General features: G+C 47.9%; 1 protein-coding gene across 3 annotated transcripts in view; it reads right to left on the minus strand.

Moving 5' to 3' along the window:
* CLIP2 (CAP-Gly domain containing linker protein 2) overlaps nucleotides 1–12,970 on the minus strand; it is a 51,002-nt gene extending 38,032 nt beyond the window's left edge. For all 3 annotated transcript variants that reach the window (XM_063146708.1, XM_063146707.1, XM_063146709.1), the window contains exons 1-2: nucleotides 12,815–12,970; nucleotides 3,676–4,220 (exon numbers count right to left, since the gene is read on the minus strand). In XM_063146708.1, the coding sequence (XP_063002778.1) occupies nucleotides 3,676–4,220; nucleotides 12,815–12,932 (663 nt within the window). In that variant the 5' untranslated portion in view covers nucleotides 12,933–12,970. The remainder of the gene's footprint in view (nucleotides 1–3,675; nucleotides 4,221–12,814) is intronic.
* Between the last annotated feature and the right edge of the window lie 822 nt (nucleotides 12,971–13,792).

A 13,792-nucleotide genomic window follows, 5' to 3' on the forward strand; every position in this document is an offset into this window, starting at 1 on the left:
GGTGTGATTGGCAAGCGTGGCCCGCCTTTGGTGTTCAGCTCCCTCCCACAAAGGTTCTCTAGAAATGTCATGTGAAGAGTGAGGACTGGATGCATCACGCTCTTTAGAGCGCATGCATGCGTATGCATTGCACATGGACGCTAAGGCAGCATGCAACGCACAGCCTGCCATTCTGTGTGCCGCGGCTTCTGAACCGTTCAGAACTTATCGTAGGGCTGCTAAGTTTTCATGTTTTCTAGAATGCCGCAGGACAGGCAATTGCAGACTATATAAATGCAGCATAGCCATCGCAGGAGGAAGAGGAGGAGGAGCAAGGCCGGTACTACCATAGAGGCCACTCAGGTGGCCGCCTAGAGCACCAAGCTAAGAGGGGCGCCGGGCGCAGTGCAGCACTCACACGCGTTGGCTGTGAGCCGGGCATGTGCCTGGGCATCGCGGGTTGTCCCGGCTCCTTGTGAGTAACTGCGAGGAGCTGGGTGGTGGTAAAGAGTGGGCATTTTTTTTAAAAAAAGCCTCGTGTTTTGCAAATGAGCGCTCGTGCGCTCCAAGCTCCTTTAAAAGAAAAAAACAAAATGGCGGGCGCATCCTCTTCCTCCTGGGACATCGCACACGCCATGCAGATTGACGGTGCTATGTAAAAACAAGTGAGATCTGCAACAAAATGTTACAGTAGGGAGTACTCCTGTTTAGTGGACCAGTCACTCAGCAAAGCCATCTTCCAGAATACTCCATTTTTAATTCTCTCTTTTCCCCACCCCTGTCTGTCTGTGTGTCTGTCTGTCTCTCTCTCTCTCTCTCTCTCTCTCACACACACACAGAGTAGGGTGACCATATAAAAAGGAGGACAGGGCTCCTGTATCTTTAACTGTTGTATAGAAAAGGAAATTTTAACAGGAGTCATTTGTTTGCATTCAGCACCTGGTGAAATCCCCTCTTCATCACAACAGTTAAAGCTGCAGGAGCAAAACTAGAGTGACAAAAGAGGGCAGGGCTCCTGCAGCTTTAACTGTTGTGATGAAGAGGGGATTTCTGCAGGTGCTGCATGCATACACATGAGACCTGCTGAAATTCCCTTTTCTTCACAGCTGTTAAAGATACAGGAGCCCGGTCCTGCTTTTCATAGGGTCACCCTAACACACACAGGAACTCCACGGCCACTGAGCACACTCAGTTCTCATTGGGCCAGGGGAAGGGGGGAATCCTCCCCCTTTAAGATTCTCCCCCCCCCCCCGATTTATTTATTTTTTGTACATCTGCTGATCCATTTTGGCTCCATCAGTATCAATGCTCAGGCCCAAACGTCCGAAATACAGAGAAGGATAAAATAAAAATGATTGGTTTGTTGGTTTAAAACGCACACCTAGGTATCCATCAACCAAAGAATTAAGCATGGGTTCTTCCTTAAATTATCTAGAGAGAAATCCTCCCCGGCCCGTTCATTCCCCGGCAGGAAGACTGGAAGACAGACATGTGGCCTAAATTAAGGCTGACGAGAGTCAGTCATAATATCTGAACTTCCGCTGCAATTTTCAGATCCCGCCACGATTCTCAGGAATGTTTTTTTTCCCCCTTCATCTCCCTGTTTTCCATTTACGAAGGTCCCTTGTGCTCTGCCAATGCAGGGCCAAGGCAGATTTAGATTCATTCACATTTTAATGTTTAATCCAAGAAAAGGATTTAAAAACAAAATCAAAGTTGGAATTTTTAAAATATATATACACACACACACACACTAACTTCCCATCTTTGAATAGCATTATAAGAACATCGGAAGCGCCCTGCTGGATCAGACCGAGGGTCCATCTGGTCCAGCACTCTGTTCAAACAGGGGCCAACCAGCCATCGGCCAGGGATGAACAAGCAGGACATGGTGCAACAGCACCCTCCCACCCATGTTCCCCAGCAACTGGTGCATATAGTCTTACAGCCTTGGATACTGGAGGTAGCATATTAGCCGTCAGAACTAGTAGCCTAGTAGTGTCATCCTCTCTTAAAGCCATCCAAATTGGTGGCCATCAATATATCTATGTTTCTAACAAAATCATAGAATCATAGAATAGTAGAGTTGGAAGGGGCCTACAAGGCCATCAAGTCCAACCCCCCTGCTCAATGCAGGAATCCACCCTAAAGCATCCCTGACAGATGGTTGTCCAGCTGCCTCTTGAAGTCCTCCAGTGTGGGAGAGCCCACAACCTCCCCTAGGGAACTGGTTCCATTGCTGTACTGCTCTAACTATCAGGATTTTTTCCTGATAATAGAATCCTAGAATAGTAGAGTTGGAAGGGGCCTACAAGGCCATCGAGTCCAACCCTCTGCTCAATGCAGGAATCCACCCTAAAGCATCGCTGATAGATGGTTGTCCAGCTGCCTGAGAGCCCACAACCTCCCTAGGTAACTGGTTCCATTGTCGTACTGCTCTGACAGTCAGGAAGTTTTTCCTGATGTCCAGCCGGAATCCGGCTTCCTGTCACTTGAGCTCCTTATTCCGTGTCCTGTACTCTGGGATGATCGAGAATGCCAACCATCAGCCTCTGGGATGTTTATAAGTCAGACAATGTCCCCCCTAAGTGTACTGGTGACCAGCCTGGCTGCCATATTTTGAACTAGCTGAAGTTCCCAGACTAGCCCTATGTAGAACGCATTGCAGAAGTTGAGCCTCGAAGTTACCAGCGTGTGCACGACCGTCTTTAGGTCTTCCAACTCCAGGAAAGGGAGCAGCTCAGCTTCATCCATTTTCTCTCACTGTCCCTTATGCCTGGAATTCTCTTCCAGAGCATTTGTGGATCACGACTTCAATGACTGCTTTTAAAGCTCAGTTGAAAACTTTTCTTTTTTCTACAGCTTTTAGAACTTGACTCTGTTCTTACTTTCACACTGTTAGTTTTATTTTCCCCTGTGCCTATTTGGTACGTTCTCTCTCCTCTCTTATTATTATGATTTTATTAGAATGTAAGCCTATATTTACTACATACAGCACCATGTACAGCACACCATGCAATAAGCCTGTGTGCCCCAGTTGCTGGGGAACATGGGTGGGAGGGTGCCGTTGCACCATGTCCTGCTTGTCCATCCCTGGCCGATGGCTGGTTGGCCCCTGTGTGAACAGAGTGCTGGACTTGATGGACCCTTGGTCTGATCCAGCAGGGCACTTCTGATGCTCTTATGTACATTGATGGTGCTAAATAAATAATAATACTATCAGTGAGGTGGGGAATCTGCCCGGGTTTCCGTCCAAACCAAACAGAACCCTCAAGGATCAACCAGCCTGCTGACATTGGAGCCACCAGCCCCCACTGGAGGTGACCTCGGCTGTCTGCCCATGAGGCTGACTGGGGACGTGTCTGGCAAAGTTGCTGCACCGCCAATTGTTCCGGCTGCAGGGAAAAGAACACAGCAGTCCCTTTGACAAAGGAGCGGCATTGGGACGACTTCGTGCCATATCGCTCAGCAAATTTCGGGCGTGCCGAGCTCATCCAAAAGCCGAATTAAAAGGCCAGGGATTACGTTTTGATTAAATTTTTATGTATTTTGTGCTTGTCGTTCCCCGCCTCGATCGGGACGGAGAGGCGGGTTAGAAATAAATGGATTATTATCATTCTAAAAATTCACCACTGACGCCATCCAATAGCATCGCTCATTCGATAAAAAGCTAGCGAAGAGAAATAAACGACTCACCAGGACACGGTCTCCGAGCCGAAAGTCTTTATCCCCTTTCTTCACCGACCCGCTGTCCGAGAGGTTCGATCCAGATTCGTTCCCGGTCTTCATGGTGCTGTTCAGGACGCTCTCCCGCAGTGGAATGACTCGGGTGGAAAGAGGTGGGGTGGACGTCCCAGAGTGGAGGGACAAGTTCTGAGCCGTCAGGGACTCCACGGAATGGGCGTCGCTCCCGGAGCCCTCCGCCGTGGGCTGGCGGGTCAACTTGGAAGGCCGTGTGAAGATGCCCTGAAGGGGTTGGCATTCAAAGTAGCGAACGCCACCCACAGAGCCATCGTTCTTCCCAACGGGGTCGTCCAAAACGACCCCCGCCCACTGTCCCGGGGCAAACTGGGTCTCTCCGAGATATTGGATCACGCCCGGCTTCACTCCGTTCACCCAGACGCGTTCGCCCACCACAAAGTCCCCCAGGAAGTCATCGCCCACCTCGGCAACCTTCGACCCTGGTGGCTTCTCGGCGGCGGCGGAGGAAGAGGTAGAACCCTGTTTGTGAAGAGGTGACCCTGGAAAACCAAAGAAGGGGAAAGAAGGGTGTGTGAAAAGAAAGCCCTCAGCAAACGAGATCCTAAATCTAAAATAACTGGATCGTCTCTACAGAAAGGATGGAGAAGTCAGACAACCTTTTCTTTCAAAGAACTGAAGGGAGTTTGCAAAAAGGGATCTCTGCACTTGGTGCACACTCATCCCCATACAGGGGTGCTAAAAGGGCAGGACGTTGGGACGAAATCTGGCCTCAGCAGATTGAACCAGAGGCCACGCTAGAGGCCTTCAAGAGGCAGCTGGACAACCATCTGTCAGGGATGCTTTAAGGCAGATTCCTGCACTGAGCAGGGGGTTGGACTTGATGGCCTTAGAGGCCCCTTCCAACTCTACTGTTCTAGGAGTCTATGGAAAGAAGTGTGTGCGTTGTGTGCCTGTGTAAACACACACACACACACACACACACTGAGCTATATATATGTTAAGAGAAGTGAAGAGTGTCACAAGTCACTTATTGCTAGTCTTCTTGTTTTATCATCAGCACGTGCTGGAACAATCTTCAAGCAAAACCATCCCATAAAGCACAGATGTGTAAGGGACTGGCCATGGCCAGTTTTGCTAGTACCAGCCACCAAGCACTTAAAAAAAAAAAGCTTGCACATTCCTGACCTTGCATTCACATTTGAAAACTGTGGGATTTAAAAAATGTGCATCTTACAAAACAAACGTGCGTTTTTCAAAACAAAACATGCATTCCCCCTCCAATTTTTTTTGCAGTTTTTAAAAAAGTATGCAGTTGTGTTTTTTAAAAAAACACATGCAGTTTCCCCCCCCCCCAAAAAAAATAGACACTTTAGTGCTTTATTATATGGGGGAATGTGGACACTTGGGTGCACACGCTTTTTAAATGCACACCTTTCCCGTTGAGGGGGGAAAAAAGGTCCGAATCGAACATGGGACCAAGGTGATCGGTACTTCAAAGTGACGTTTGGAGAACCTCAGCATCCTCAAACGTCGCTGTTTCTCCCATCCCTAGTTCATGTTAACCGGGATTGCTTGCAATAATCAAACGTTTGCTTTTGCATGCGGATGGTTCAATGCTTGTGCGAGGCCACGGAATGTGCACCAACACTCCAGCTTGGCGCAAGAGAGGGCTAACATCGCACAGAACCACCAGAGCAAGCTTTTCCCGGAACTCGGCGCCGTTCTGCCTAACTTGCCCTCCGCTCCTGTAGACATTCCTTTCACCCGGTAAGGAAGTTTAAAAGGGCCTGACATCGCTTCCATCCCCCACCCCAAAAGACCAGAAGAATCTCCTACCTAAAACACGCCCAAAGCAGGGCCTAGGGATCAAAAGCAAAAGGTGTTCTGCTCCAGTTGGTGCCACGTGGTCCTAACAACGTTTCGGCTCCTATGAGCATCAGAAATGTGATTTAAATGCACAGTTGACCTTTTAAGTTACAGGTTTGCCACCAGCAGCCTGTGGCCACAAGCCAGGCCTACAGGCAAACGCCAGCAGGAAAATACCTGTCCAACTGGAAAAAAATGACAAACTGGGCACCCAGCACTGTTATTTGCCCTTCCTTTCCCATCAGCTGAAGAATCCAGTTCTTAATGTTGTTCTGCCTATGCCAAAATGACCAGCTGTCAGGAGCAGCAGAAATGCAACATAGCTGCCCTGTTTCCATGGTGATCCAGGAGACGGGTGGGAAAAATGGCGCTTCAATTGAAAGCTCAACGAACGTGGGACTTTCCCCCAAATACCCTCAAGGAAAGGCGCAGCGTGGGAGTTGGGGGACGCGCATGAAATACCAAAGGGCGTGAGCATCAGAGGCTGCAGCTGGATGTGAGAGCGCCTGCTTTGCATGGGTTCGAACCCCGACTTCTCCAGGGATTAAATAACAAGTGCATTGAGCAGGGGGTTGGACTTGATGGCCTTATAGGCCCCTTCCAACTCTACTCTTCTATGATTCTATGATGGAAAACTGGACTGGCATCAAGCGGGGCATGGCTGCACACCTGTCGAGAGGGTCTCACTGACAAGAGCGCCCCCTGGAGTTGCTCCTCTTCTTCACCCTTGCAACCTGTTTGTTGACCTGCTGGACCAGGCAACAGTGAGGAAGAGGAGGAACAGGTGCCATGGCCTACTTGCTCCCTGGCTCTCTGGTTGCCAAGCAAGTGGGAGCCATGCTGAGAAAATGCCTGAAGGGCCGAAGCATCCGGTGACCATGGTGACAAGAAGGTGGACTCACTGAGGGAGGAAGCCCAAGCGCCCTCCCAAAACTGCCATGGATGGGAACGGCCTCTCTCTCCCGGAGATCCAGTTAAGAGTGGTGTTACTAGACTAGAGGGACAAATAGTTGTCATGCCTAACCCTAACCCTGTTTTGGGAGAAGATGTTTCAGGTAATCAATCAGAATCAGATTCAGAACTAGAAGACGTGGCACCAGACACCAGCCAGCCTGGACCAGTGGGGGAGGAAGCTCTCACGGGCAATGCCCCAGCTGGCAGTCAGCCCTCTCCAGAGCTTATCTCCTCAAGGCTAAATCCTACACACTCAGTGGGAAGTGAGCCTTCTTCCGGAGGCAAGCGTCCCGACAAGCTAGCTAATGCTAGGGTCCGCCAGAAGCTCAAACGCACAGGACGGAAGGAAGGAGTGAGAAAGTTGGTTAGATTACGCCACAACCTGCCTCCGCACCAGGCGCTCTGAAGTTTGGGAAGTGGATTCCTATTCTTCTTGAACGGACAATTGTCTCGCTTAGTTTGCTTAGTTTGCCTAGGGGGACGTTTCCAAGAGGTTAGACTCCATTCAGGTAGAAGAGACGTTTGTTGCTTAATAAAAGCTTTGTGGATTACTTCGTAAGCCTCGTCATTTGCCTCCCATCGAAAGCAGGAGTGTTCTGAGAAACACGACAATAGTCTGATCTGGGTATAGGACAGCTACCTCTGTGGCTAGGATCACTGCCTGCGTCCAGCAGGCGCGTTTCTTGAATAATCAGATGACGCAGCCCAGTGTTAGAGGAAAATCTGCAGACTTCTTCCGACAACCCCCTGAAGACAGCCCTTGAAAAGACACAGGCCGAAACACGTGGGGCTTTCTATCAATACATCCTTCTGCACCCTGAGCTTTAACTGTTGTGATGAAGAGGAAATTTCACCAGGTTCCCCATATATACAAATGACACCTGCTGAAATTTCCTTTTCAATACAACTGTTAAAGATACTGGAGCCCGGTCCTCCTTTCCATAGGGTCACCTATTCAGAAAGAGCCATGCAAAAGATGGGCTTGGGCGGGGGGGGGGGGGGTCTGATAGGCTGGGGGGGGTCTGATATTGAGGGGAAACATGAGAGCAGTCTTCAAAGACTTAAAAGGTTGTCACACAGAGGAGGGCCAGGATCTCTTCTCGATCCTCCCAGAGTGCAAGACACGGAATAATGGGCTCAAGTTAAGGGAAGCCAGATTCCAGCCGGACATCAGGAAAAACTTCCTGACTGTTAGAGCAGTATGACAATGGAATCAGTTCTCTAGGGAGGTTGTGGCCTCTCCCACCCTAGAGGCCTTCAAGAGGCAGCTGGACAGCCATCTGTTAGGGATGCTTTAGGGTAGATTCCTGCATTGAGCAGGGGGTTGGACTCGATGGCCTTGTAGGCCCCCTTCCAACTCTGCTATTCTATGATTCTATGATAGGCTGGGGGGGGTGTCTGATGGGCTGTGGGGGTCTGATGGCGAATCCTACCCCACCCCTTGGCAGCTTTGTGACAAGGATAACCCAGAGGCTTAAAATAAAACGCCACGGCCTTAGCAAGTTCGAAACCAAACAGCAAGTACAAAGGAAGAGGTGGAGATGAAGGAGGGGAAAATTCCGTCAGCCTGAAAGCTCAGCTTCTCAGCATGAAGGATAAAATACAGTCTTGAGAAGCGGGAGAAGCATTCCCCTCCATTAGTGCTCTCTGTGGGACCAGCCTCCCGGCTAAGCGGCTCATTGTTTAGGCTCCAAACCGGCTGCATTTCCAAGGTGAGGTCGGGTGAACTGGCAAAATGCCACCACCCCTTTCTGGGTACACGGTCCCCAATCACATAGCTAGGGTGGCCGTGTGTCCTACTTTCCAGAGGAAAGTGTCCTCTGATCGAAGGAGTGTCCAATCCATGTCCAGTTTCAAGATAAACAGGGCTGGATTAAGATATTCAGAGGCCCCATACCATACAAATAAAGGGGGCAAGTGAATTATGTTATAATAGGAAGGGTAGTGAAAGGGTACCACCCAGCGTTGGGGTGTGTGTGCTTGTAATTAAACAGTATTAGATAGCCTCCTCTAATGAGGTGTATAAAAACATTAATAATGTAAGTTGATTTAAACCAGCTCTAGCCTGTATTTATTGTCTCCAATACTAAATGCTGCGTTGCCACGCTTTCTCTGTATAAGGCAACTCTGCTGTAAGTCACACCGGACTTGCCAACGTATTTAAGCCAAAGCGGTTTCAGTTATAATGCGTCTTAATTATCCCCAACATATTCAGAGGCCCCTCATAATACGAGGCACCAAATTCTTCGGTGGCAGGATGAACAGTTTGAAAAGGCTCAACTTTACCGACCTCGGAAGGATGGAAGGCTGAGTCGACCTGAGCCGGCTGCCTGAGAACCAGCTTCCGCTGGGATTGAACTCAGGCCATGGGGAGGGTTTCGGCTGCAGTAACTGCCGCTTAAAACGACATTTTCCACCTCAATTAGGCTGCTGAAATGAAGAGAGCTTAGAGATATCCAGGACTGGGCTTCTGAGTGAAAGGACTGCAAGCCCAGTTCAGTTCCGGTTCTGAAAACAAATTCCTAAGTTCAGGGGCACCATTTTTTTTAAAAAAATAAAATACTAAGTATTTTATCTATTGAATCTGATTCTGTTTGGTAGACCTTGGGTTTCTAAGTAAAAACAAAACGGATCTGACAAGCTTAAAATCCGCCTGTTCTGGAATATACTCGTCTATCTATCTATTATAATGGCACAGAGGGCTTTAAAAAGAAAAGTTGCTAACTCAATCAAAGTTGCTGATGGTTCGGGGACGTGCAACAGCCAGGAGTGGAATCGGTAGCTGGCAGAGATCCACTTACACCATGCGCAAGCAGCCAATAAAAAAGCGGCATTTTTTTTTTCAAAAATTTGACCAGAAACGTTAAGAGCAATAAAAGAACCAATTGTGCACGGTTCACTTCGCGCCCCGGGGATCAACAGTTTGCATTGTACCAAGTGTCCGCTGCTATTTTAAAGGGGGCGGGGAAGTTTGGGGAGGAAGAGAGAGGTCTGAAAAGAAACGCGTCTCCTTCGCTCGAGAATTCCAGGAGAGAAACAAAACGGAGACCACGTTTCGAATTCCGTATACAGGGGTGGCCGAAATGGTGGGCACTTTTTGAAATCTTCACCTTTTTGCAACTTGGCCTGCTTATAGAAAACGTTCCGTTTCACGAAATTCAAATGTTTATATATCAATGGAAAGATCTGATTCACGGAATACAACCGGCCTGTTTCTTTTCCTGGGTGTCCAAATCCACTCTTTTCTTTGGTACCATTGCTCTCTTTAGGATGGACATACGTACACTTTTAATTTGAGAAATACTTCTGTAGTAAATACCTCACGCACTCTGAGGGTTGAGGTGACCGAAGTGAAGTTTATTGAGCATACACAAAGTTTAAGTAGCCAAATCCCTGCTCCTTCTTCCCCCCTCCTTCCTCAGCCAAAACCCCTTTGATCACGTTGCTTGTATCCTGAATCAACACCTTTAATCCCTCCTGTCTGCTGAGTTAGTCTGCCTTGGTGTGGATTCCGTGTTAGTCTGGAAGTCTAGCAGGACATGCTTAGAGTTGAACAATGGTCAATTAACTGGGAGGGAGATAACGACAGAAGCCCGTTTACCCCCGGACAGTCTTCTGTCAACGTGGAGTTCCAGGCCTGTGTGTAATACTTCATACTTTAAATATTCACACCATCTCCCATTGTGCTTCAGTTACAGAACAGCAAAACCGACTTTCCCCAACTTGAAACGTGATGTATCGCCGCTGCTGCCATGGGATTGGTCCCCAGGACAAGGACTGCGATTGGCCAGCCGGGTTTGCAATTCCAATCCGCTTCTTCATTCAATCACACCAGTGTTTGTTTTTAAGACTAAAGTAAGCCTAACGTTTTTTGTACTGCAGATACCATATTTCTTCAATTCTAAGACTCACTCCCCCCCCCCCATATAAACATCTCTAAAAACGGGGTGCGTCTTAGAATCGCGGGGGCATTTATTATTTCTTAGAATCAAAGCTTTTTCTCTGTGGGTGGTACTGAAATTAGTGTGCGTCTTACAAACGATGGCTTCTAAGAATCGAAGAAATACGGTATTTGCATTCTGGTTTTTGTATGGAATTCAGCATTGCATTCCCTTTCAATTGATATATAAACATTTGAATTTCGTGAAACAGAACGTTTTCTAGACGCGTGCAAAGTTGCAAAACATGAACATTTCAAAAAGTGGTCCACAATTTTGGCCACCACTGTATATAACGTGAATCATTCTATAGAAGACATAAGCCTGGGGATCTTCGAAGCTGTACAACGTTGCTACAGAAATAGGCTTGTTCCTGCTACATTCTAAAACACCTAAACCCTTTTATTTGAACTTTCGGCTGCAAACTTGTGCACACTTAAGAATGCAATCCTAAACCCCAGAACCGCTGGCTGCAGGGGCTTTCGACAGCGCAAAGATGTCCCCTGTTTCTGGCTAGGAGGAACTCCACCAATGAGGAGGGTCATCGCCATCATCTTCATCACTATTACATTTATATCCCACCTTCTTCCTCTTCCAAGAAACCCAAGGCAGTTTAACTGGTCGTAATATTTATTTATTTATTTATTTATTTTTGTATTTATATCCTGCCTTTTTTCCCTACAAGGAACCCAAGGCAGGGTACATAATCCTCCTCCTCTCCATTTTATCCATGCTCTGGTAACCTCCAAATTAGACTACTGCAATGCCCTCTACGTGGGGCAGCCCTTGAAGACGGTTCGGAAACTGCAGCTTGTGCAAAATTCAGCAGCCAGATTGATAACCGGAACAGGGAGGTTTAAACATATAACACCGATTCTGGCCCGCTTGCATTGGCTGCCTATACGTTTCCGAGCCCAATTCAAGGTGCTGGTTTTAACCTATAAAGCCTTACATGGCTTGGGACCACAATACCTGAGGAATCCCTCACCTGACATGAACCTACCCGCTCACTGCGCTCAACATCTAAGACCCTCCTCCGAGTGCCTACTCCGAGGGAAGCTCGGAGGATGGCAACCAGGGAGAGGGCCTTTTCAGTGGTGGCCCTCCAATTATGGAATGATCTCCCTGATAAGGCTCGCCTGGCACCAACATTGTTATCTTTTCGGCGCCAGGTCAAGACTTTTCTCTTCTCCCAGGCATTTAACAGCATTTAACAACGCTAAGTTTTTTGTGTTTTTTAACAGACCCCAGACCTGTTGTTTTTAAATAGATACCGTTGTTTTTATCCTGTTTACGTTTTTGATGGTTTTCAATTTTGTATACTTTTTAACGTTCACTGTTTTTTAACTTTTGTAAACCGCCCAGAGAGCTTCAGCTGTGGGGCGGTATATAAATGTAATAAATAAATAAATACTGCCACGCTGTTCAATTAAAACTACACGCCACTATTATCCTCTTAACTGAGCAGCAAAGCAATCTGCCTGGCAAAATTCTGAAGGTCAGGCTGGTACCAGCAAGCAGCATCCTTGGACAATTAATGGACCGCAGTGGGGCCTAGGTGTGAGACCCGTCCATCAAAACTCCCACAATACCCCTGACAAAGAATTGCTCTGGGGCGTTACGGAAAATTTAAATGTCTCCTGCCATTCATTGCAGTGCAGGTGAGCCCAGGGCCCACCAATGCAGGATCAAGCCCTTCAGATTTGCCAAGGACATGTGCAAATCTGAAAACAGCCCTACATTGCAGAGGCACTCAGATCGAAGGATGACAAGGAGTTTTCTTTGCTATTTTCTACTACAGAACTAACAGTGCGATCCTACGCACGTACAGTTGGAAATATGTCCCCTTGAGTTCTCCGGATTTCACTCCCAAGGAAGTCTGCACCGGATTGCAGCTTCAGCAGCTTTTGAAAGGCACACACTGTGTGTATTTTCCCTGCTTGCCAAAAACCCTGTTCCAAATCTGAAACTGACAACAGGAAATAGACTTGCCTGCCCTAAGAAAATTCCTGAAAGAAATCAGTATACGACCAGCGTTTCCTTCCACTCATCTCTGCCGATTAATACAGCAGAGGGTTACAAACAGAGCCATGGTTCGTCACCTGCAAGCCCTGCCCCAGCCATTGGGTGGATTGCTGTGACGTCACGGCACACGCATCAAAAAGCCACAAACCACTACTTACAATAAATCTCAGAGCAGCCTTTCAAAAAGGCGTAGTGCAATAAAAGATAAATATTTTTAGTGAATACCGTTAGCTAATGATGGGCCGACGAAGACCAGCCTTTGTTTTTCAACTGACTGATTAAGATCGCTATCCTGGTCTATTGAGAAATGCCCATAATTCCAGAAGGCTTTTGGCAATGCGTTTGCTTACCTTCCTTGGTGGCCGTGGTGGCCGTGGCGGCCGTGGTTGTCGTCCCGCCAGGGCGTCCCACAGGGCTGGAATGCTTCCCAGCCCTGCCGGGAATTTTTAATCCACTTGGTTTCAGCATGTTTGCCCAGGATTGTGGTTTAAGCAAAAGAACGCCTTCCGCCCTCCAATCGATTACTTGGTGTCACGACGTCAGGCATCTAGGAGATGTACCCCTTCATCTACCATTAGAGACCTGGAGAGAGAGAGAGAGAAACACCCCAGTAGATATTTAGAAGGGAAAGAAAGAATACCAGCTACAAAAGAAACCGTTGACTTTCATGAACTGTTGCTTCAGACCAGTGGTTCCCAAAGGGGGTGGTACCACCCCCTTGCGGGCGGTGGGATTGCACAGGGGGGCGTTAAGAGGCAGGGGGATGGGAGCGCGGCCCTTGAGGTGGTCTCTTCCAAGAAGCACCTTTCCAGAAGGCCTTAAAACCCAGGGACATTTTTATGGGAGAAGGTAGTTTGGTCCCAAGCCATATAGGGGAAGAATCCACACACATATTAATACTGTTTAAGAAGAGTCCTTTTAGTGGTGAATCAAAATGTTTCAAAAGAACCAAAACGCGAATGAAGAGACATAGCCTGCTTGGTGTGCCCCGCCACGCCGGCTGCAAAACAGACGACTAAACGTGGTGATTTAAGACTCATGTTAAGAGAGGCTCGGAGTGTGGCAACGAGGGACAGGGCCTTTTCGGTGGCGGCCCCCAGACTATGGAACGATCTCCCTGGCGAGGCTCGCCTGGCGCCAACGCTGCTATCTTTCCGGCACCAGGTTAAGACTTTCCTCTTTGCCCAGGCATATGGCGGCGCATCTTAATCACCCACACGTTTCGTTTTTTAACGGTTTTTAATGCTTTCTGTGTGTATGTTCTGTGTTTTAGAATTTTAAATTTTGTATACTTGTTTTTATCTCAATTTTAGAATTTCTGCAAACCG

This window comes from Elgaria multicarinata, chromosome 22, assembly GCF_023053635.1.
Source record: "Elgaria multicarinata webbii isolate HBS135686 ecotype San Diego chromosome 22, rElgMul1.1.pri, whole genome shotgun sequence".
NCBI lineage: Eukaryota > Metazoa > Chordata > Lepidosauria > Squamata > Anguidae > Elgaria > Elgaria multicarinata.